The 23,108-nt window shown below is 41.0% G+C and overlaps 3 protein-coding genes across 6 annotated transcripts; 1 reads left to right on the forward strand and 2 right to left on the reverse strand.

The window, feature by feature from the left end:
• Positions 1-509: 509 nt before the first annotated feature.
• Positions 510-2,837, reverse strand: LOC108657906 (fibrinogen-like protein A). Its single transcript, XM_018110562.3, has 5 exons — positions 2,543-2,837; positions 2,432-2,478; positions 2,264-2,377; positions 800-1,339; positions 510-740 (listed from the first exon to the last, which is right to left on the reverse strand). Exons 1-5 carry the CDS (start codon positions 2,654-2,656, stop codon positions 599-601), a joined length of 957 nt encoding a protein of 318 aa, XP_017966051.1. The 5' UTR covers positions 2,657-2,837; the 3' UTR covers positions 510-598.
• Positions 2,838-2,951: 114 nt separating this feature from the next.
• LOC108657905 (microfibril-associated glycoprotein 4) lies at positions 2,952-5,475 on the forward strand. Its single transcript, XM_089263743.1, has 4 exons — positions 2,952-3,121; positions 3,671-3,861; positions 3,893-4,471; positions 4,530-5,475. The coding sequence occupies exons 1-4, from the start codon at positions 3,020-3,022 to the stop codon at positions 4,672-4,674; spliced, it is 1,017 nt and encodes a 338-aa protein (XP_089119869.1). The 5' UTR covers positions 2,952-3,019; the 3' UTR covers positions 4,675-5,475.
• Positions 4,707-22,825, reverse strand: LOC108657505 (uncharacterized). 4 transcript variants are annotated; one of them, XM_089263742.1, is made up of 4 exons: positions 11,426-11,626; positions 10,975-11,161; positions 7,682-7,834; positions 4,707-5,125 (listed from the first exon to the last, which is right to left on the reverse strand). In XM_089263742.1, the coding sequence occupies exons 2-4, from the start codon at positions 11,116-11,118 to the stop codon at positions 4,973-4,975; spliced, it is 450 nt and encodes a 149-aa protein (XP_089119868.1). In that variant the 5' UTR covers positions 11,119-11,161; positions 11,426-11,626; the 3' UTR covers positions 4,707-4,972. The 4 variants fall into 4 exon arrangements, with proteins under 4 accessions (XP_089119868.1, XP_030242652.1, XP_089119867.1 ...); XM_030386792.2 differs by lacking the exons at positions 4,707-5,125; positions 7,682-7,834; positions 11,426-11,626 and adding exons at positions 8,080-8,872; positions 8,946-9,041; positions 22,503-22,825; XM_089263741.1 differs by lacking the exons at positions 4,707-5,125; positions 7,682-7,834 and adding exons at positions 8,080-8,872; positions 8,946-9,038 and having other exon boundaries at positions 11,426-11,614.
• Between the last annotated feature and the right edge of the window lie 283 nt (positions 22,826-23,108).

Genomic DNA, 23,108 nt, shown 5'->3' on the forward strand with positions numbered 1-23,108 from the left:
AATGCAAATGGGCCAAATTTATTTCTCATGCTCCCCGGAAACAAGTTCACATCTTCCGACATTTCCCATTGTTGTAATAGATCTAAGTATGCCAATCAATTCAATATTATTTAAAGTGAAAATCGAATATAATTGCAGTAATTAAAACCCGTTTCTGAACGCACTTAGCTGTTGCATGATGTCATGTTCGAGCTTAGCGTTCGATAAAAATATAAACACTAACCGCAAATATGCATTGCAATCGTTCTGCTCTACGTTGAATCCAGGTTGTATTTTCCCCTTTAACAAAACTCTGTATGAAACAAGAGCAAGTTGGAAAATAACATACTTGCAGTTATTCCTTAGATACTGCACCGGGAATATATCACCAAATGTAGGATTATATTTAACTAGATGGGAAAAGTTTTGATTCCATCAGGTAAATGTACTTTCAATCAAACTAGCGCAATCAACTTTAACACTAATGTGGCTAATGTTCCATCCAATGTCAAAGTGGACTTGACTCAATATAAAATATGGATAAGCTATTTTGCAATCTAATTTTACATGTATTTTTGGAGTATTTAGAGTTTCTTTAGTCAGGTATGTCAAGCAGTGGCTATGACCGCTTGTAGGGTCGGATTAGCATGCGAACATATCGCAAAGAGCCTTTGGGACCGGGCTGAATGTGATTCCACAGAATGCCCTTGTAGTAGTCAATCTGTTGCCCATGCCTGTGCTGGAACGTGCCAAAGAGATTGCTAAAATAAAGCATACATAGGTTAGAGAGGAACATGAGTCAAGCTTATGACGGAGCTACCTCTTAACACAAGTGCGCCCATACCACCAAGCGCCCATATGAATGGGAGCACAGTTCTGGCCGTTGTCGTCGTTGTCCTGGTCGTAGGTGGTGAATTTCTTGCCGGCGTGGTGCTGCAGCGCGTTGCCGGCATTGCCCTTGTAGGAGCCCAGCACGTAGAGGAAATACTTCTCGGCCTCGCTGCCAATGCTGAACTGATCATAGTTCGCGAAGTACTCACCCTCCTCATTTCTCATTATGATGAGCAGCTCGTGGGTGTCGCTGTGGGTCAGCCGGTAGAGTTTGTCCAAGCCAATAAAGAATTCGGAGTTCAGCGAGCCAAAGCCCGTCTTATATGTGTCCCATTCCCGATAGAAATCCTCGCTGCCATCGAAACGATAGGCGATCACCAGCCAGCCACCGTCATGCTTCTCCTGATCACAATTAACGTAGAACGGCTCCATATCCGGCGAGATTCGGATCCGCACCAGGCCATGCTTCTGGCCAATACAATTGCGAGGCGTGTCGTCGACACTTGGTGTCCCAGTCTCAAATAGCTGCCTAACGAGAGACTGGGAATTACTATTGGCATATTTACTATTAGAATAATTCATAGAAAATGGCAGATCTGAGTACATTGTTTTGTTAAATGGATGTAAGAGGCAGAGCATGTGACAGACCCCATAAGATATAAGTATATGTATATTTTTGATCAAGGCACCCAATCGACATAGCCCTTTCCGTATGCATGAGCGCACCGATCTCGGAGATTTCAAGAAGTATGGATCGTGCAGATCTGTTTTTTTTTTCTTCAAAAAATCGATAGATACTCCCGTTATTGTATTATCGTTAAATACCTCATCGAATAATAAAATGATATCTACTATATCTTTAAAGCTATAGGCGGCCACTGCCAATAGATTCACAGTTTACAATATAATTTGGAAAATACATTGCTCAAAATATCAGAGGCTCAGACAGATATGGATAAACTGAAAATCTAGATCGGGCTAGATCTTTCGGCTGTAAGCATTATCAGACCCCACAAACACTAACTTAAAACCTTCACCTCTGTATATCTTTACTTTTACACATAATTTTCAATGTACTGTGTGACATGCTTGCAAGATGTAAAGAGAACTGCAAAAAAGACGCTCAAAGTGCATATTTTTGGTTAGAGATGTATATGTATTAATGTATAAAGCACCAATTATGCATAGTACAGGTAACAGCGCGCTAGAGCTGACATTCCAATCAGATACAGGTACATGCACATCAAAGCACGCGCTCTGCGAACTGCGCAATTAGCAACTAATACGCTTGGTTGGGCTGCAGTATTCGATTTTAGTCGATAAGTAAATGGGATGAGTTATTGAGAAAATATGATGAATTCATACTGCACGCCTACACATATGAAATGTCATGTCTCTATCATTGAGAGTTTTTTTCGAAACTGTTCTATGTAGAACTAGTTGATTCACTTACATCCGCGTCTCTATAGGCCGCCGTGGCGCTTGGCTCTTGTACTCATCGATGAGCTGCTGCACTTCGGTGAGATCCGCGTGCAGAGATTGCAGCTCGGCGGTCATAGAGTGAACTCTGAATGAAATCAACTGTGACATTGGCACCGCCTCACGCTTAAGCATGACTTACCGCATCATCAGAGCATCGAGCACTGCCGCCGGACAGCCAAGGGTGTGCTGAAAAATATAAAGTTTAGGAACATAGGTTCTTCCTAATGGAGTGTAGTTGATATTGGCGTACATTGCGAAAGGTCAGCGTCGAGTCCACCATGATGTTTGTTACCAAGTTTCCTGGCAACGTTGTCGAGGGGGTGCTCAGGCAGGTTAATGCAGTGACCAGGGCTTCCAGAGTCATGCTGCCAGCTGGTAGAAAGCTGCGCTCTCCGCACGGACTCGGACTACTGAATTTGATGTGCTCGCCAGTAGCTCTGACAGCCAACTGCGATGTAATCGACCCGCAGCGAGTGCGCGATTCGCAGACTAGCTACGAGTCGCATAAGCTCAAGCTCGTCTAACTAACTGATAAACTAGTTACGCCACCGACTGCATATAGTAGAATACTCGTTTGCAATACGCCCGCGTGCACCTGTATATAACGCTGCTGACTGGAGCTGTATCCGATGACCTTTGCTGTTGCCCCTGGAGAAATCGCCACTGTAACAGATTCAGCGACGAGAACCTCTAACTTAGTATACTCGTGCATCTGAGCCGGGGCGCAATGTCGCAAATGCTACAGCTGGATGCGCTGGTCACAATGCTGGCCTGCCTAACAACAACCCATAATAATGTGACCGATCAGGCGTTGCCTCCAGACGATGCGGTGAGTCATAGAAATTCCGTAGAGTAGCATAAGGTAGAGGTAGCTCAAATGTGCGAAAGGGAAATCAGAAATGAGATATATTTGTTTGGTTAAAATTGGTTTAGCAGCCAGAATGAGACGTGGCATAAACTATCTATATTCCTGCTTAGGCCGGTGCGCTGAGTCGCTATTACACATCGGTATATTCCAATGCGACGATTTGAGAGCCTAGAGACTTGAATTTTGTTTGTTCCCTGTATATCACGCTCAGATTGGGCTTGTTTCAAAATATGTTTTACATCTTTATAGATCATCAATTTGAATATAAATTCCAATGTATCTCACACTATTTATTTGAATTATATTATTACGGGCCTCAAATTCCACCCCTTCCCTATAGATCTGCAAAATACGTATTTTTTTAGAGATTTATCACATTCTGAAAGTTCATCTACAAGAAAAGTTATTCAACAAATGAAATAGCCCAAATTGCAGCACAGGCGAAGAAGCTGCGTCAACTGCGACTAAGGAACTATCTTTAATCATACAGCTCTTGCATATCCCTTGCAGGCATCAAGCAACTGTCCTCTAGCTACGATTAGCAATCTGAACACAAAAATCCATTCGCTTTCCGAGGACTTAGCCAGAGCCAGGGAGAAAATGGGCATCCTGCAAGAGGAGCTGGTGGATCTGCGACGCTGGGGTAGCCCCAACAGTGCTGCGTCTGCAGCACCGCTGGACAAGACCTTTAGCACACGCATGTAAGCTGGTCCGCTTGACATATATTTTTAGCTTTCTTAGAACACATCTCACACTTAATTCCAGTCTTGATGTACAGCCACAAACGCAGGTGGATCCATCGGATACGCCCCAGAACTGCCTGAAGCAGAAGCACGGCGTCGTTCGGATTCGATTGCAGGCCAATGTGGAACCGTTCTTTGTGTACTGCGATCAGAAGACTCGGGGTGGCGGCTGGATTGTGGTGGCCAACCGTTTCGATGGCACCCAGAACTTCACGCGCAATTGGGGCGACTATAAGATCGGCTTCGGGTCTATCGCGACCGAATTTTTCATTGGCCTCGAGAAGCTGCATCAAATCACCAACAGCGAAGACAATGAGCTGCTCGTTATACTCGAGAACCGAAAGCAGGACCTGCGCTATGCACTGTACGATCTTTTCAGCATTGGAAGCGAGTCGGAGCAGTACATCCTGAAAGTGCTGGGTAAATATCAGGGAGACGCCTCCGATGCGCTGCGCCAGCACTTGGGCAAGAAGTTCAGCACCCAGGACAGAGACAATGATGAGAGCAACGCCAACTGCGCAGCTGAGCAGTCGGCTGCCTTCTGGTACAGCAACGTCTGCACTCTGAGGTAGGTTGAGTTCAATCGCATGAGCTTAGGACTCCAATGTCTTCAATGTCTTCCACAGCAATCCGTTCGGCGTCTATCAGCCCCAGCTAAATCGGGATGTAGATGGCTATCAGGGCATTTTGTGGCACGGCTTCCTGGATGGTCCCAAGGGCTCGCTGAAAAAATTACGCATACTTGTGCGCCCACGCTCCAGCACTGGCTGAAAGATATCCACTATGGTCATACAACATATAAATAAACACAACCAATCCTTTATTTTTGGCAGTACACGAATCCCAAACAAAGCAAAACAAATATTATCATAATACGTACACACATATGTATGTGTGTAAAAAAAAAATTAAATATATAGTATAAATTCTTTAGTAATTAAACGTTAAACTTTAGCCAAACAAATGGATAACAAAATAAGCGCGACTGGGCTAAAGTATCGTATAGCATATAGCAGTATTTATATTAATAGTTTAGCCGCACAGCTGAAGCAGGTTATTAATGTAGGGACTAGACCTCATTTTCTTTAAATGCCTCCTCAGTCGTCGTCGTCGTGCGCATCGTCGTTGTGGTGGTGGGATCCTCGTATCCTTTGACTACCAAGGCATCGCCAAAGACGGGCTTGAAGAACAAAACGAAGCGTGAGTAACGACGTGCCGAGTTCTGGAATAGAAATAATTAAGAGTAAATAAAAAGGAGAATTATTCACATATTTCAACATATAAGACTCAAGCATTTTTAACATGTAAGGGCGCTCTACTCGAGAATGTACTAAGAGATCCCCTAAAACCCTCGAGCCAATCATCATGCTCTTATTTATATACAGTGGCTCACACCTTATTTCGTGCAGCAGCATAGTAAAACTTTGAAACCGTATTCCCGCTAAACCAGTTAAGATATCCCAAAAATTTAAATGAGGTCTTTTTTATTGGTTATTCATTATGTATTAACGCTTTCAATTATTTTTCTATTATAATTAATAAGATTTAAAATTAAAGAAAACTAAAAAAACAGCCCTTTTCCATGTCACAGCTTATTTCGTGCACTTCACTTTCAATGGCTTTATTGTCCAAAAATTCTGTAATTATGATAATTTTTTAACTCCGTTTTGTTTAATCACCTCTTTGAATCGTGATTCCATCCAGTTTACTTACTTTCGGGTGGTTCCGCTGGAGATTTTTGGCCAATCCTCCAACACGGCCGTTTTGAGGTCATTTTTATTGAATATTGACCATTTCCGAATGGCCACGCCCAATTTTGCCCACAAATTTTCTATAACGTTCAGGTATGACCACTGGGCCAGCGGATTTACCACATTTGGACTGTTCCAGATCAGCCAGGACTAGTCAATACCCGGTTTATTGTGTTGGTCATTTGCCTGATGCAATCGGGATCGCCCTTCTAGACCCAGTTCATCTGCATTTTGGAGCAAATTCTTCTTCAAAAAGGATAGGTACATGTTATTGTTCATATTACCATCAATGAAAACTAAGTATCCAACTCCCAAACCCGACCTGCAGGCCCAACCATGCAACAGCCACTGCCATAGCTCATATTTGGTTTTATGTGCTGATCTTAGAGCTCGGTATTTGGTGGGCGCCAGGCAGATTGCTTCCAATCCGACCCATATATATGCACATGAGTCGAAATATTAATATATTTGCGTCGGATGGGTTCCAATATGATTGCCGCTAAGCAAATACTGAGCTCCAAGATCAGCACCTAAAACCAAATATGATCTATGGAAGTGGCTGTTGCATGGTTGGGCCTGCAAGTCGGGTTTGGGAGTTGGATACTTAGTTTTCATTGATGGTAATATGAACAATAACATGCACCTATCCTTTTTGAAGAAGAATTTGCTCCAAAATGCAGAAGAACTGGGTCTAGAAGGGCGATCCCGATTGCATCAGGCAAATGACCAACACAATAAACCGGGTATTGACTAGTCCTGGCTGATCTGGAACAGTCCAAATGTGGTAAATCCGCTGGCCCAGTGGTCATACCTGAACGTTATAGAAAATTTGTGGGCAAAATTGGGCGTGGCCATTCGGAAATGGTCAATATTCAATAAAAATGACCTCAAAACGGCCGTGTTGGAGGATTGGCCAAAAATCTCCAGCGGAACCACCCGAAAGTAAGTAAACTGGATGGAATCACGATTCAAAGAGGTGATTAAACAAAACGGAGTTAAAAAATTATCATAATTACAGAATTTTTGGACAATAAAGCCATTGAAAGTGAAGTGCACGAAATAAGCTGTGACATGGAAAAGGGCTGTTTTTTTAGTTTTCTTTAATTTTAAATCTTATTAATTATAATAGAAAAATAATTGAAAGCGTTAATACATAATGAATAACCAATAAATAAGACCTCATTTAAATTTTTGGGATATCTTAACTGGTTTAGCGGGAATACGGTTTCAAAGTTTTACTATGCTGCTGCACGAAATAAGGTGTGAGCCACTGTATATGAAAATGGGAATCAGGAGGCGTGACAGTCGATTTGGCACTGTCCGTCTGTCTGCTCATCCGTCTGTCCGTATATGTATGTGAAGAAGATATGAGAGACTTCAATTATATCTCCTACATCTTTAAACTAAGATGAATTTTATACAATTTAGATTTTTGTTAAAATGTACCCCCCACCCCTAACCTTTGTAAAAGGCGTATTTCAAATACTAGACTTGTGCTTTGCAAATGCATGCATATCCATGTTATAATCATAATCTGAAAGTTTCATGAAGATAGTCAATCGACGAGAAAAGTTATTAAACTATTAAATTTCCAGGTCCGCCCACACTGCAGCCAATGCGTGCGTGTGTATGCCTGTTTGTGTGAGTGTATTTCTGCACGTACGAATAATTATTGAAATATCAGTTGTTCGAAGGGTTCAGGGAATCTGGAAGTCGATCTCGTAGTCGATCTCGCAGTTAGAGCTTTCTTACTTGTTATATTTTATATTTTGTATAATTATTTCATACTATTATCATAGGAATTTTATAAATAATTAATTTTGTATAAATAATTTATACTGTGCTTCATAAGTCCACAACTCAACCTCAAGTACCACAGGGAATTAGTTATTGATCTAGCTTATCTGTACTGATTTTCCATCGTTACGAAATTTATATTTTCCCAATTGTTACGACTGGTCACTGCTTTGTCCATAGGTTTCTAATCTCTTACGTAAACTAACAAATATATATTTATATATACTCACCATTATTAAGCGGGAAAAGGCTTGAGATACTTGGGTGACCGTGCGGAAAGATTTGGTGAACAAGTCGTCGGGCAGCTCGAATGAGACGTTGTTGCGATCCAGTTCCGGCGCGTCGCTTAGATCTTTGCCACCGGCGCGGGCTCGTCGTTTGGTCTGGTCGAGCCGAGGCAGCGAAACGAGATCGAAAAGAGAAGAAGAAGAAAGAGAGAGGATTGTAAGTAGGCCGACTTATCAAGGCATGCGACATATTAAGCATAATGAAGACAAGGCCAAGGCTAGCGCTGTGTCGCCCCAGGGTTGCATTGAAAAAATCGAGTTTGGTTTTGGTTGCGTTTGATTTTCTTTTTTCATTGTTTCGGTTTTTAATGGATTTCTGATACATATGTAAAAATCACGTGTTTAATTTATCGTTTTATTTAGTCGAACGTTACATTAATATATATATATATGCGCCAATATTTACAAACATGAGTACAATGCGTAGCGTAAAATAAACTTAGATATTGCCCTGACGACAAACATTCGGAAGCGTTAACAAAATTTCAAACTTATGTCTAAACTACAACAACAAGAGAAAAAAAAATCGTACAGAATTAATATGCCAATGAAAGAGTGCGAGCATCAGAGGAAGACTTAGGACAGATCACTCCTCCAGAGTGTGTAGGTGTGTGAGTGTATGTGGCGTGTATGTGTGTGTGTGTGATTTACATAAATTAGAAAACCCCAATGCAGAACGGACAAACGAACGATCCAGATCAGGTTATCCAATTAGCCTGCCAACAAGTTAGCCAGGTAGCCAGTGAGATGGGTGCTCTAATAGCCCGCCTCATCGGAGTCGGGGGCCGGTGTTGTGACGCCAGCTATGCCATTGGCACCGCCCGACGACCCCTGCAGAATGGGTCCCGAGAAGCTCAAGAACTTGGACACGACGTTGCCGAGGCCGGCGTTGGGATTGCCATTGCCCGACGAGGAACCGCTGAACGCAGTTATGGTCGTCAATACGCCGGTCGTCAGATCGTTGGCAATGTTGCCGATGGAGCGTATCTTTGGCGACACCACTGCCGTGATCAGAGTCTGGAAGTCCTTGATCGGCACCGGCGACTTAATGTCCCACTGCTTGTTCTTCTCGATATTCGAGCGATCCAGCTGCTCAATCACGCGAGTCTTTGTATCGAGAAAGTTATCGATCTTCTGCAATGGCATGTGGTTGGGAGCAAACATTAATGGATCAATGAATGGCAACGCATCAAATGGCACTACTTACACCAAACACAAATCCGAGCACGGCATTTTTCGCCTCAAATGTCGCATCGGGCAGTTTTCTTTTGTTGCGCTCGAGCTCGCCGGCGCCTAACACCTCCTAGAATAGAATTGTATAAGAGAGAGAGAACAGACACTAAAGAGCTTGGCTTGATGGCAATCGATTCTTCTATTTGCCAAAGTAAAGCTAGCAGCTGCTGAGAAGGCATTGTAGGGTGCTACCCTCCCAAGGCGGGGCCAATCGTGTAGCTTTCACTCTTGTGAATATATTTATATATATACATATATTTTTGAGTACTATAGTACGATATATATATCGCATTACCCCTTATGCGCGAGCGTGTATTTCAATTACTCAAATTGTGAATCACAAATCTGGTTAGACTTGAACTAATTACGCGCCTGCAAGAAAACCAATTGAAACACAGACATGCACGTGATTACACACCACACACACACAGAGACACGCTTAAACCACTTACGTCTATTCTTAGACCTTACTCTATTGGTATTGGCATAGACTGGGCTTTGACATCGAGGCAATATTTCGGCATTCAATATAACTATGCTTGTCCATGCTTAAAATTCACAGCGTCATTGGCAGCAAAACGCGAAACACTCAATATGTATGCACTTCTCGCATGGGCCCAGCTCCAAATGGACTCATTTCTAAACAAGACGCATGCGCCCGAACCGCCCAAAGTCAAACTATTGTTGCTGTTGCTGTTGTTGTTGTTGTAGTCGGTAGTCGGTAGTCGGTGTTGTTGTTGCACAATTAGTTTATAGTGCATTTGAATGTAGAAGCGAACAGGTAATTAAGCCGTCGAGTTGATGATGTTGGCTTTGTGAATTGCTAAAACAATAGATAGCCGCGGGGCCCTCATAAGGAGCAAACAGCTGCGACTCGATGTCAGAAATGATGAATGCATATTTACTCATGCCTAAATATCAATTGAGAGCTACAGCCTAAAATATCAAGTGATGCATGAACTGTTTTTCAATATCTCTAGCAATCCCATACGAGATCTATTCATACATACTGACACATGTATGTTTCATATATCCATCTCTAACGTTTCACCATATATATATATTGAAGATTTCGTTGTTATTTATTCATAATGGATTTACGAATATTCGCATTATGCTGTAAATTACTTAAACACAATTAACAGCCCTGTAGTCGACTACGAAATACCCAGTCATAATCTCTGCATTATGAATATGACTCCACGATCAATTTCGATTGAAGAATTGAAGCCAGATCTATCTAATATTTGTAACTACCAATCCTTCTATCAATCTTCTATTTAAGGTATAAGAGTCTCTATCACATGCTTACAGAAAAATAGTTTACAGACCATTTTGAGTTGAAGTAAATATATGTGGTCTGTTAAGATAGAGCTCTATATACGTCTATGCTATATACAGGCACGCGAAAGAAGTTTTCTAACAGCTTGCGTGGTAGCTTCTAGTCGGGCACTGCCTAGTGTGAGGCTCCTCTCGAAGATCATGTTATTCATGTTGGCGTAGGTCGTGCCGTAATACATATATCCATTTCTATATATACATATATCGCATTCACGCAAGCTTTCGCTTTCGGTTCAAGGTCACAGTGTTGAAACTCGAAATGGACTGATAATTGGATTATGCAGTTGTCTGCTGTGCGTAGATCTGATCTGGAACGGATCGGGGATCGGATGGAGTGGACAGAGTGCAGCTATGGCGGAAAGACAGTACAAGCTGCGACGTCAGTCGACCACAAAATTAGCAAGCAGCTTGCACAACAACAACAGCAGCAACAAAATAACAAAGAAAAAGGCGCAACAAAGAGGCTTTGCAAGTGACTTTTACGCCTCAGTAGCAACAGCAACAGCAACAGCAACAGCAACTGCAACTGCAACAGATGGTGGGGCAAAGGAGCCAACAGCAACAAGTTTTGCCCCTCTCGTGACACAGTCGCTGCTCGTGGCTCTGTTTGCTTCCTAGTTTACTGTTTGCTGGTGGCGTTTGGTCTGTGGTGTTTACTTTACCTCTGCATTGATGGGGTTCAGATCGGCGGGCTCGCTGCCGTCCTGCAGTTCGAGCACCGCCTCGGCGGGCGCCGATGTCGTCAGCTGTGTTATGGCCAGCAGCAGCAGCAGCAGCGCCATCATGCAACTCGTGGTAAACTGCATTTTCCTTGAGCGTTGGTCTTGTTATCCTCTTGCGCTTTCAGATCTAGCAGACAGAAGCGAATGAAACGAAAAAAAAGCGGAAAAAAACAAAAGTTAAATAACGTTCAGAGGTATTCGTGTTTATTTGCAGGCGTAACACAGGGCGCATGCGCAATGTCGATGATGTTAGCGACCTTCGGCCGTGGGGGGCCCTCGAATATGCTTTACACCTCTTACATACATATTATGAGCACACACACACACACTCACACACCCCTACGCTCACACACACACACATGTGAAGACTCTACACGCTATGGGCACGCACCAACTGAATTGTAGTAACTGAACTCTCCGCTAGCCACAATTGGTATGCAAACTGAAAAGCAAGCGAGGCGACGAGGCGACGAAACAGCGACTACACAGAGGCAAAACTTTTGGGAGCAGCTGCCGCAGATATGCGATACTAGCACGTTCACTAACTTTAAGCAAATGACTGCAGACGAAAGTTACTTCAATGATTTAGCAGTGGCCAAAAATCGGTTACACAGCCAAAGCGCAGTCGTCGAAGTCGAAGTCGAAGTCGAAGCTTTTGCAGTCGACGTCGGCGTCCGCATAGACCTCATTTGGCCAACAGCCAAAAAATACAAACAACTCAAATACATTCGCTTCTCGACGTCTGTCTCACTCTCACTCTCTCTCTCTCTCTCTCTCTCTCTCTCTCTCTCTCTCTCTCTCTCTCTCACTGCTCGATCATACACACAAGTGCACATGCGCGCGTGTATTGCGTGTGCAGTACGTATGATATGTGTAAATGTGAATGTGGATGTGAATGTGGAAGACTGAGAAAACCGAATTGAATTTTATTGCGCGCGCGCGCGCTCGCATAGGCGTCAATGGCTCGGCAAACGGGGAATATCAGTATTCAAGGCGGCGTCGGTGGCGACGACGCCAGCGTCAACGTCAACGTGAACGTCAACGGCAACGGCGACGTCAGCGTCGATGTTGGCGCCGCCGTTGCCGATGGCAGCCGCACTGAAGCTGCGAACACGTTTTGAGCGAAAACTTTAACAAAACAGCTCAATAAAGTGCAAAAGTTGTAATGAACAGACAGCAGCAGCTGCTGCTGCAACAGCAACAACAACAGCAACAACTTGAAAGGCTCGAAAACCTCTTTAATTTGTTGCAGTTGTAATTGTTCGGCTGCCAGTTTTTTTTTCGCATTTTGTATTTTGTATTTTTGCAATGCTCTTTTAATTTGAACTTTTGGATTTTAATTAAAATACAAACTACTCTCATATATACGTACATAATTACATAAACAAATACATACATATGTATGTACGTATGCGCAATCAGTGTTTTTCCTTTTTTCACTCCATTCTTTGCCCAACCGTAGACGATGGCTCGCTCCATAGATCGGGCTGCACTGCACTTGGACTTATGCAGAAGCAACTCGACGAGCGAAAAGGAAAACGCTCATAAGATCTGAAGAATCGTACGTTTAATTTGCATAACTTTATATACCCATAAAAATGGCCATAAAAATGTTTTTGAATAATAAGTGAACCCCGACCCCAATAAAATATATATGTGAAATATGCGTGCCAAGTCAATTAAGCCGTGCCTGCCTCGCCTTCCCCTTAAAATAGTACTTGGCGATTGTGTATGAAATGCGGATAAACTTATTTATTATTTGATTACTTATCCCTCGCCTTAAGCCAAATCTTTGCATTCCTTATAAAATTTTCCATCCGATTTATGGATGTTATTTACTTAATTATAGTTAATTTACAGATATTCTATTTACAAATAATATATTTATTAATTTATTTTTTTTTATAAAATATATGTATAATTTATATTATATATCCATGTTTAGTTTATTTTATTTATATTTTATCTCATTTTTCGTTTTATTTTATTTGCATCTAAATATTTTAATAATTTTTTGATTATTTACTATTATTTTAATTATGGATTTATATTAACTATTTAATTGATTTTATTAGTTTCAATAATTTTGCTGTTCATATTTTTAATTTATATTTAATTATGTAGAGCGATACTTAATTGTTTATTGATTATTTAATTTTATTTATATTTCAGTGGCTATAGAACTTGTTTCATCACCATTTGCTTTCTTTCTTAAATTTGAAAATCCACGTGAAGCCTCATTTGAAATTATAAAAATAATATGGGAAGAAAATTTAGTAAAGTAAATTTTGTAAATTCAGTAAAGCTAAAGTAAATTCTGTAAACAACTCTTAATGACACTTGCATCTCTTCGTCTTTCATGATCAATGAGTGGATATTCACTGCATTTGCACAGCAGATGGCCTTAATTTTATTTCGATATGTTCACAGAGTCAACATGCTTTCGCTTGACTGGACTGAAAATATACTTTAGTAGTTTTCTTTTGGTGACTCTATTCGCAAGGAAAAAAATAAATAAATTACAGATGAATTGGAACTGACTGAAATTGAAGATAACGCAAGTTTAACGTTTAATTTAAATTGCAAAATTAATTTAGTATACCTCAATATTTATTTATTTATTAACAAAAAAATTAAAACCTGAATGCTCGACTGTCAGAGACGAGGAAACCAATATACTCTTTCTTTTGATTTCGCAAGCGAAGCCAAAGACGACAGACGGCAGATGGCAGACAAAAGATAAAGCAAAAACCATGCGAACTGTTGGTAAAAATCCCCAACAAGTGTCATCGTTTGTAGGTCGCAAGGTCGAACCAGTTGAGAGAGCAGCCAGCTAGCTGTATTCACAATTCAATGTCGATGTCGATGTCGATTCCGATGTCGAAGTCGAAGTCGATGTCGATGTCGGCGTCATAGTCAAAGAATCTGTGCCATGTCCTACAGATCGAGCTGTGCGTTTCTCTAGTCAGTAAAGACATATACATACTCTACTTTTTAAATTGTAATACCTAGCAGATAAGACAAGTTTAGATCGCTTACAGCCGCCAACCCACCAAACTTGTCGATATTATTGACATTCAAGCTTTGCCAACTGGCCAAAAACTTGTTTAGATCAATTTATGTATCAGTCAAGTCAATAATTCCATTTAACCCACAGCTCAAATCAGAACATCGATGACAAATATATAACAGCCCTTCAAGATTACAGCTGCTTTAATGGGCTTATCCAAAGATTTTTAATCAGTCTTGAGCAAACGGCCAAAATGCCCTTTGATTATATTCCATGCTTTTAACTAATTCTTAACCAAGGATAAATAATCATTTTGATACAGAGCTTGAGCAAATCGCAAATTATTTATGACTAGAATAATATTGATATTATATTTGTTGACATTTGTCTTTCCGATTCATTCATTGCTATTTATCTATCTATCGAGCTTTTCTATAGAAATAAAAATAGTGCTTGTGATCTTTTTTATACCCTGAACCCATTTTCAATGGAAATCTATGCAGCAGGCAGAAGGAGGCGTGGCAAACCCCATAAAGTAATTTTTGAAATGTCCGTATATATAGCATATATTTATCTCAAAAAACTCGATAACTCTTCTCGTTAACTAAATATCGATTAAGAAGTTGATCGAAAATCAGTAATAAATTTATATCTGCTACACCTGTAAAGTTACGGTCGCCAAATTTGTAGATTTATATATACCTTATGGAATTTGGATTTTCGTTCAAATTTACCCTCCACCCCTATGTCTACCCCCTCATTCAATACTTTGTAAAAGGCGTATCTCAAATACTAAAAATATTTTCATTACAATCTGAAAGTTTCATGAAGATAGTCCGTCCCCAATAAAAGTTATTAAGCAATTCAGTTTCCTTTGTAAGCCCACACTGCCTGTTTGTGTGAGTGTGTTTGTGCATGTGCGAATAATTATTGGAATATCAGTTGCTCGATGGGTTCAGGGGATCTGGTAGTCGAGCAGTCTCGACTAGAGTTCTCTTACTCGTTTCTCTTTCTTCTTAGTCCTTTCGAATGTGTCAATGGGTTAATGGGCGCTGTATGAAAATTGAAAACGGCTGTCAGTCGGGCAGCTCAATTATGAGGAATGGCCATTAAGAGGTGCTGCGCAAGCTACTTGGCCAGCCGCGGTAATGTTGTTTAGTAACTCGAGCTTGCAACTGGGTGCTGTTGCCTGTTGCTGTGTTGTTGTTGCCTGTTGCCATTGGTGTTGACGACTTGCAAATGGGCTCGTACACGAGCTGCACGGCGCTTGTAATACGTTTTAGCTGTGTTTTATTAGGTTTACATTTGATGTAGTCGACTTGGCGCATCTGCACACTTGTCAGAGCGACTCGTTTTGGGGTATTCGACATGGTCAAGACCCCGACGGCGCTCGCAGTTTTAACTGCTGCAACGGCGCGACGTTGTTTTTAATGCTTACATCGACATTTCACCGGCTGACACATTAGCAATAAAAAATACAACAACAAAAGCAAACATAATTGCGATGCGGCTGATAAGCGCGTCCTTGCCCACTTGGCCCGGCTATAATAGATGCGTTATGCGTGCGCCAAAAGTTCATTGCGCAAGTGCTGAACGCTCGATGGGTCACTTGTATAATAAATTCACAAGTCTCTCTGTATGTGTGTGTGTGTGTGTGTGTGTGGGGGTATGTGTGTTACGAATGCATATGCATGTTGCCAGTCATCTGCCATAGACATTTTAGGGACCCAGTTATGGCGCATTTAATGTGTAGTAGCTGCAACTCCGACTTGTTCTCCATTCGCTCGTCAACAGCCATAATTTGGCATTGCCCAATGCGCAAGTCTCTGCTCGTTGTCTGTTGGCGGCAGTTGAAGTCGCGTCGCTCAAAACGATTGTCATTATACATTATTCAGTTGTTTATTAATGTCACATGCTCTCAAGTTCTTTAATGCATTGCGCTGTACCAAATACTCTGTTGTGGACGGATCAGGGCTGCTGCAGCGCAGTGCAGCGCATAGATCATGATAATCTAAACCAGGTCCATTGCCTAACACAAAGTGAGAGTCTTGCCTTATGGCCATAGACTGCAGAGATATTTGAATCTATGCAGAACTCAATTTTAGAGCTTTTGCAACTGCAGATGATGCTGATAATTTAGCGAATTTTGTATAGAATGGCGTGAACTTGCATTCGTGGTATATAATCTATATTGCTGCAATCCCATATGTTAAGCATTATCCCAACTGTTTATCATCAATATCGGCCTGACCATGATTTGTTTGATTAACTTCTTTTGTATGGGCTTTCTTCCTTGCAAAATATCGTTTCCTTTGCTCTTAACCTCTCCCAACATATCGACTCCAGCGCACGTTTCAAAGGCGTTTCACTTCCCTGCCCCCTAGATTGTCAAGGGCATCTGATAGTCTGTGTATTCAGCCGCTGGTTCTTGTCGCATGAACAATGTGTGCAAATTATAATAGTTGAATCCAAGTCGAGGTCTCTCAGCTGAAGTACTCTTACGGGCTACGTGATGTTGTTGCTGCACTTCTAGCCATTTTGTTGGACTTATTAGTGCAAGCCGTCGAGCCGCTGTTTAGTGCAGGCCAAACTTGATCTATGTACGTACGGCAGAAGCCAATGCCAAGATCTGTTCTGGCCACTCGACGTAATCCTATCAAGAATATATTCTCGAGGCGAATCAAAGTTCAAGCTGATGCGTACAGTGTGCACAAATAAGGCGAACAGCTCTCCAACTCAGTCCTCCCATGCTACAGTTGGCAGGCAAACTAACTGCAACATTCTTCTCAACTCGAATGGGCGTGGCAGCCACTTGCAAAAAAAAAAAAAAAAACAAAAGTTGTTTATTTTCATGTTTTTGTAGATTATAATGATTTGTTTTGTATTTTAGAAGAATGCAAAGGTTAATTCTTGGTGCACATACGTGGCTGGAGCTGAATTCTCGATGTCGACTAATCGTGTCTCGTGCATTAAGCTCGTTTACGGCTCAACAATTACAGCTGGCCAGCAAGTCAGCTTATAAAATGTGTATTCATATGTACATAAGTTATTTGCTACTGCGCGAGTCCGAGCGCCGTAGTTAAACGGGCGTGCCAGCCTTGTTTGGATAATTATAAATTTAATATAAATAACTCTTTGAAGGTTGTCCCGAGCGCGCTGAGCTGCGATGTAATTCACTTGAGATAATTACAGAATCAAACAAAATATTTCCATGCACTTGCATTCAAAACTAATCAAATCTTGGATGCATAGAGCGAAGCTCTCAGGCGTTAGTCATAAGTCAAGGAATATCGTACAGTACATGTGTGTGAGAGACTGCTCGTTCGCGAAATGATCGAGCATTGCAATTTCATATCGATAGGGATAAAGATAGATATTCTAAGCACTCAAAATATCTGTACAATTTGATACATAAATCATGCACTTCAAACCTCGCTCTAATTACATAGGCCTTATATAAAAGTTAATGTGGACATTTATTGTAATTTACATTTGAATATTTTTGAATTGGAATACAAAAAAGAGCTCATATACTCTTACGTAAAATAGATGAAATCTGTGAGGCGTGCTCTTACAAAGTTCTACGGCTTTTTGAATACATCCACCAGCTGTTTGGTATATAGAGCAGAAGTGTGCTTATAAAAAAAAAAAAAAAAAAAAAACAACAAAAAAACCAAATTGTATCCTCACTCAAAGATCAAAGCGTTTTGCAGTTTAATCATCAACAGGGATTGCATCATCCAGATGAAACTATACATTTGATGGAGCGACTCGGGTATTCATATTGTGATATCTTGAAAATTCTATGAAGAAAACAAAATGATAGTGATTCATACAAGAAATAGTTTCAGAAAACAGTTAAACGAAATCTGCTTAGCTAGTTTCATTGCTCTACAAAAAATCCAGAATTTTATGAACATTAACAATAATTGTAACATAATCCAGAGACTGTCAAAGAATTGTCACAATCATAATCACACTTACATGTTCGCTCTTCGCACAATATCCTTGTTTACATATTAAAGCCGTCGACCGGTTTGGCCATTGTGAATGAGCTCAGCCCCATTAAAAGTGTCGCTGAGGCACTTAATGCGCCCAAGGTCGCTGCCGTCTGTTCGCCCCGAAGGCAATCTTAATTACAACCGAAGCTTCAGTGCGTACGCAACCAGAAGAGCCTGCCATTGAGTAACTGTGACAAGCTGAAGACAACTCGCACGTTGTCACTGACTTCGGCTGACTGCCGGATCGAATCTGATTTGAGGAGGGCAGCCTGTTCCCACTAACCGAGTCTCAGCCCAGCCCTATCAGCACTAGGCCAAAAATAGAATTTACCAGAGAGCACCTCGTGCAGTCGTTAATTGCATTCAAATAGCATCAGCACCAGCAGCAACAGCAACAGCTACAGCTACGAGTGCTGCGATTACTTCTACTCGTGTCCTTGAAGCTTCGCACAAATTTGCTGCACTTGTTCAACGTCGGCCTTGAATCTCCCTGCCTTCTTGACATGGCGCAATCTGTGTCTGTGGCTTCAGCTCCAGACCTTGATTCGTCTAAAAATAATGCAACGACACCAACTCGTCATTATCTGCACGCCACCGTTCATTTGGCCTGCAAATCCCTTAGCAGTATCCCTCCAGGTGAAGCTGCCACAAAACGATTTTCAGCTGCTGCAATGCTATCACGTTTGGCTAAGATCTTCTGTTCGGTTTCCATTTGAGGCATGATGATGTACTGAACAGGCAAGAAAAGGCGTGGTCTGCATTAACCCAATGAAACATCTCAACCTTTAAATACATATACTTTCCAGTGCACATTACGCACCTATAATCTCTTTGCCGACAATTTTGCTTAACTTAACTAGGCTTAACTTCAATAGTGAAAATAAATATGTTTCATATATGTACAAATATGGATAAAAGAAGCTTAGAATGATTTGAAAGCAGACTAGAGCATTTCATTTGGAATATATATTTATATGTCGGGGCGATGCGTTTATCGTTCATGCCTTCCATTATAACTGCGCGTACCAACGAATTCCCGGTGTCGCTTAGTTCTTTTTACAACGCTGTAAAGGACATAACTAGCTGCCTCGCTCTCACCTAGCAACAGCTATAGTTGTCTCTTTCCTAGTGACAATACATCCTTTGATTGTCACTACAATGCCAAATCCATCGATTAACACGAATTGCTGGTTGTTCTCAACACTGTTGGATCAAGACATCCCTTAGTAACTTCAACATCAGCGTAATATCGCACTAATGCGACATATTGACAATAAGTAAATGAATGTCCAAGATATTATAACCGGACTTCCCATTTTGATATTGCTTTTGGTAATCTAATAAACTATAACTGTATCAGCTATACAAGAAAAAGACTGTCCTCTAGTTATACATATATACACATCCACATACAAGGCCTAAAAACTGGAAGCGTAGCTTTCAACCAGTAGCCAAATCATTATCTCATAGTGAGTGTATCAATTGAACTTGGCACATCTCGGAATCACAATCCATCAATAGCAATGTGCCCTTAACCCCATGGGCCGGGATATCAAATGCCCGTTTGAATTGACTAAATTATAGTCAGTTCAGCAGAGTGTTTAATAAATGACGCACAATCATTATGTAAAGGTAGACTTAATAAATTTACATAATGCGAAAACAAAACCAGAAAAGAAAAGAAACGAAATGAAACGAACAGAAAAGAAATGAAGAGATGAGAAAACCCATAAAAAGCAAATATAATAAATAACAGACGAATGTGTTGATGTAAAAACAAAGGCTGAAGCGCATTGTTTTATTGCCAATTTGATAAGTTTTTCAGTTGCCCAAACTTTGATTTGCCCAACCAATTTGGGGGCACTGAAAACCAAAACTCTGTGCGAGAAATGAGAGTATTCATTACGAAAATAAAGCCATCAAATGTGTTAAAACGGTCAATAAACTTATTGACCGACTTATGCTTATGATGCATACAGAGTCACACACACGCACACACACACACACACACACACACATGCACATACGGGCAAGCTGAGATACCTGTATTGCAACGCCCCCTCGCTAGTTTGCCTTCAACGCGGGCAGATTGTGCTCCACTTTCATGGCATTTACTTTCGCTTTTTATATACCGCACACACACACGCACACGTACGTGTGTGTGTGTGTGAATACTAATCGCTTCAATGCGAGGCTTTGTTATTGTTCAAACTATGTCGATGCTTCTGCTGCTCTGCTGCAGCTGCTGCTCTGCGGTTTATCTTGATTTAAGCCATCGCAATCGAGCCCAGTCAACCCGATGAACGGTCCAAACGCACAGTTTCTCAACGACCTTGAGACTGTTACCGGTTTCTTTGGCCCAGCATAAGCACGACGTATGTGTGTGTGAGTATAATTATGTATGCCTACATGCGTGCATGTGTGTGTGTTGTGTGTGACTGTGACTATCTTTGGCAGCATCGTCTGATTTCACGCTCATCTTCGCCTCTCTAATATGGTATGGGTTGCCTCTAGTTAAGATCATTTGGAACAGTTTTAGCCTCAAATTGAATTATTTACCCATAGCAGTTGCATCGAGCCATCTTTGGCCGGCTTTGCGCGGGTTTCACCATCGCTGCGCCTTCGAATTCCGCCCGCACTACCTTGAGACCTGAGGCAAGCCCACAGTCAGCAGCAAAGACTTCTAGAGTTTCGACTGGAGTGTTCGAAGCTTGTATGACTATGTTTGCAGTTATATTATATCGGATACACATGAATTGTACTACCTATACATAGCCAATGTTGCCTCGGGTAACTAACCTTTGCTAGTTCAGTTCAGTCCTCCGTTGCTATGGGGCAAGTTCAGTTGCAGTGACCATCTCTGGCACACGTCTGTATGTAAATGAAAGTCGAGCTTCGTTTTGTTTGCTTTAGCTGTTGGCTGGGTCCAGCTGGATATTGATTTGGGCTGTTTCAACAGATGTATGATTTATTAATAAGGCTATGCTAATCGGAGCTGTCAGGCGCATGCACACAGCCACTCTCTAATACACACATTTGTTTCATATACATATATTGTTTTATTATAGCTCTTAGCCATGGCTAGCTTAAAATGCAGGTGTATGTGTGTGTGTCTATGTGTATTAAAATTAATTTTAACATTCGCTGCGTGTTGCAATGCGATGAAAGCGTCATTTGTTTTGCAAGCTGCTGGTTTTTGCTACTGTTATTGCGCTTGCCACCAATGCAAACGTAGCTGGGGCTGGCCCATTGCCGAAGCGCTGCTCGTTAGCAAGTTCGTTGCCTAAGTCATTTGATTTGTCACATATATACGCACTGGGCGAACTCGAAATTCAGATGATTTTAAGCGCACTGCGCGCAAAGTGAATTAAAAAGTGGATACAGCAAATAGACATGTATGAGCAAAAACTTAAAGTGGCACATGTAGCTCAGCTGCTGCTGCATTGAGTGGACGTTCAAGATGACCTAAGCTTGGTTGTTCAACCAATCATTAGTATTTATATTTACCAAACTGCTTAGCTCTTGACTTTCCGTCGCATTAGACCCCGTTTGGTGTATCAATTAATCAATAGCATTCACTTGACATGTTTTCTTTTGCTTAAAAGCCTTGGTGTAGTCCTTGGTTCAATAGTTAACTAAAGGAGCTAAATGATCCATTTGTATCGATTCGCTTTTATTGAATTTCTACAATGTTATCATAGTAGATCCCATCGCTTTGATTGTCATGGAAAACCCAGAATCGGAGTAGAATGCTGTTTCTTCTAAGCTTCTCTTTTTCTCAATATTTCCCCTCTCCCTATCTCTATGTTTATTCGTCTGGGACGGGAATCGTCTCCTTCCTCACTTTACATATTCTCTTTTTCTGGCTATGTGTTTCTTTGTTTTCTCCTCCTCTTTTTCTATCTTTACTTTTATAATTCTTATTCTCATCTTTTTCTCTTTCTTGATGTTTTCTACTTTCCTACACATTTTTTTGTTTCTCTCTTTCTATCCCTCTTTCTTTCCCTATTTTTCTCTCACTTTCTCCCCCCCAGAATTTTTCTTTTATCTCTCTCTATTCCCTCTCCCTATCGCATTATATAAATTTCTCTCTCTTTTCCCTTTTCTCCCTCTCTCTCTCTTCACTGGACATTTTAGTTTTCTCTCTTTTTCTCTCTCTCTACACTGAATATTTTAGTTTTCTCCCTTCCTCTCTCTCTGTCAGTCTCTCACTCTTTTTCCCATTCTATCTTAGCATCTCAAAAAAAAACTTTTAATACCCATCTCAATTTTTATTTCTTTTCTTTTAAATTTCATTTCAACCCTGTTAAAAATAAATTGTAAAACATAATACAAGTTTTCATTTAATAATGTAAATCATTATCTATGTGTACCTATGTAAATATATTAAGTAAGAAACAAATGTAAATATTTTTGTTAACCTATACCTATGTATATACTTGTATATTAATACTCACTGCATATATTTTGAGTTTCGCTGGCTGTTAAAATTTTTTGTAGCAACGTGAACTCTCACCGGCACTTAGCACTTAACAACGATACAATAACAACGATATGATATACATATGTATATATATTTTGATATAATTTCGAGCTGGGACTAACGCAAAATCTTGCACTCAAATTTTCTTTTGCACATTAAGAATTTTAGTAAACACCCAAAAATAAAAACACGTATATGACACTTGAAAAAAAAAAGAAATAAAAATAAACAAATAGTTTAAACAGCGCCAAGCCGTCCGGAATGTCACTTGGTCTTGTGAAAGATTCACGCGTAACTGAGGCCGCGCAGCTGACAGACGAGCTCGAAAAGAAATACGTAAAAAGCACAGCGCAGTAATAAGTAAAAAGCATGCTTATAAAGTGCCCCGCACCGCCCTGCCCCACCCAAATGACATTGTTACATGCAACGAAAAGAAAGTGACAAAGTATGCGCTTCACTGGCAAAGGCAGCTGGAGTTGAGAGCGAAAGAAAGGCAGAAAGAGAGCAGCAGAGCGAGAGTGAGAGAGACAGATAAAGAGAGAGAGAGAGAGAGAGAGGGAGAGGCGGTAGCAGTGCAAAG

This window comes from Drosophila navojoa, chromosome X (assembly GCF_054131105.1).
Source record: "Drosophila navojoa isolate 15081-1374.11 chromosome X, UAZ_NAV_1.0, whole genome shotgun sequence".
Lineage (NCBI taxonomy): Eukaryota > Metazoa > Arthropoda > Insecta > Diptera > Drosophilidae > Drosophila > Drosophila navojoa.

Excerpts from the sequence above, each read along its gene's own strand:
- LOC108657505 (XM_030386792.2), bottom strand. The coding sequence starts at position 11,118 with ATGCAGTTTACCACGAGTTGCATGATGGCGCTGCTGCTGCTGCTGCTG. Across the intron at positions 9,042-10,974 it reads TGAACCCCATCAATGCAGAG|GAGGTGTTAGGCGCCGGCGA; the intron begins GTAAAGTAAACA and ends ATTCTATTCTAG. Across the intron at positions 8,873-8,945 it reads TGCTCGGATTTGTGTTTGGT|AAGATCGATAACTTTCTCGA; the intron begins GTAAGTAGTGCC and ends ATGCCATTGCAG.
- LOC108657906 (XM_018110562.3), bottom strand. The coding sequence starts at position 2,656 with ATGACTCTGGAAGCCCTGGTCACTGCATTAACCTGCCTGAGCACCCCC. Across the intron at positions 2,479-2,542 it reads CGACGCTGACCTTTCGCAAT|CACACCCTTGGCTGTCCGGC; the intron begins GTACGCCAATAT and ends TATATTTTTCAG. Across the intron at positions 1,340-2,263 it reads CGGCCTATAGAGACGCGGAT|GCAGCTATTTGAGACTGGGA; the intron begins GTAAGTGAATCA and ends GTCTCTCGTTAG.
- LOC108657905 (XM_089263743.1), top strand. The coding sequence starts at position 3,020 with ATGTCGCAAATGCTACAGCTGGATGCGCTGGTCACAATGCTGGCCTGC. Across the intron at positions 3,122-3,670 it reads CGTTGCCTCCAGACGATGCG|GCATCAAGCAACTGTCCTCT; the intron begins GTGAGTCATAGA and ends TATCCCTTGCAG. Across the intron at positions 4,472-4,529 it reads AGCAACGTCTGCACTCTGAG|CAATCCGTTCGGCGTCTATC; the intron begins GTAGGTTGAGTT and ends TGTCTTCCACAG.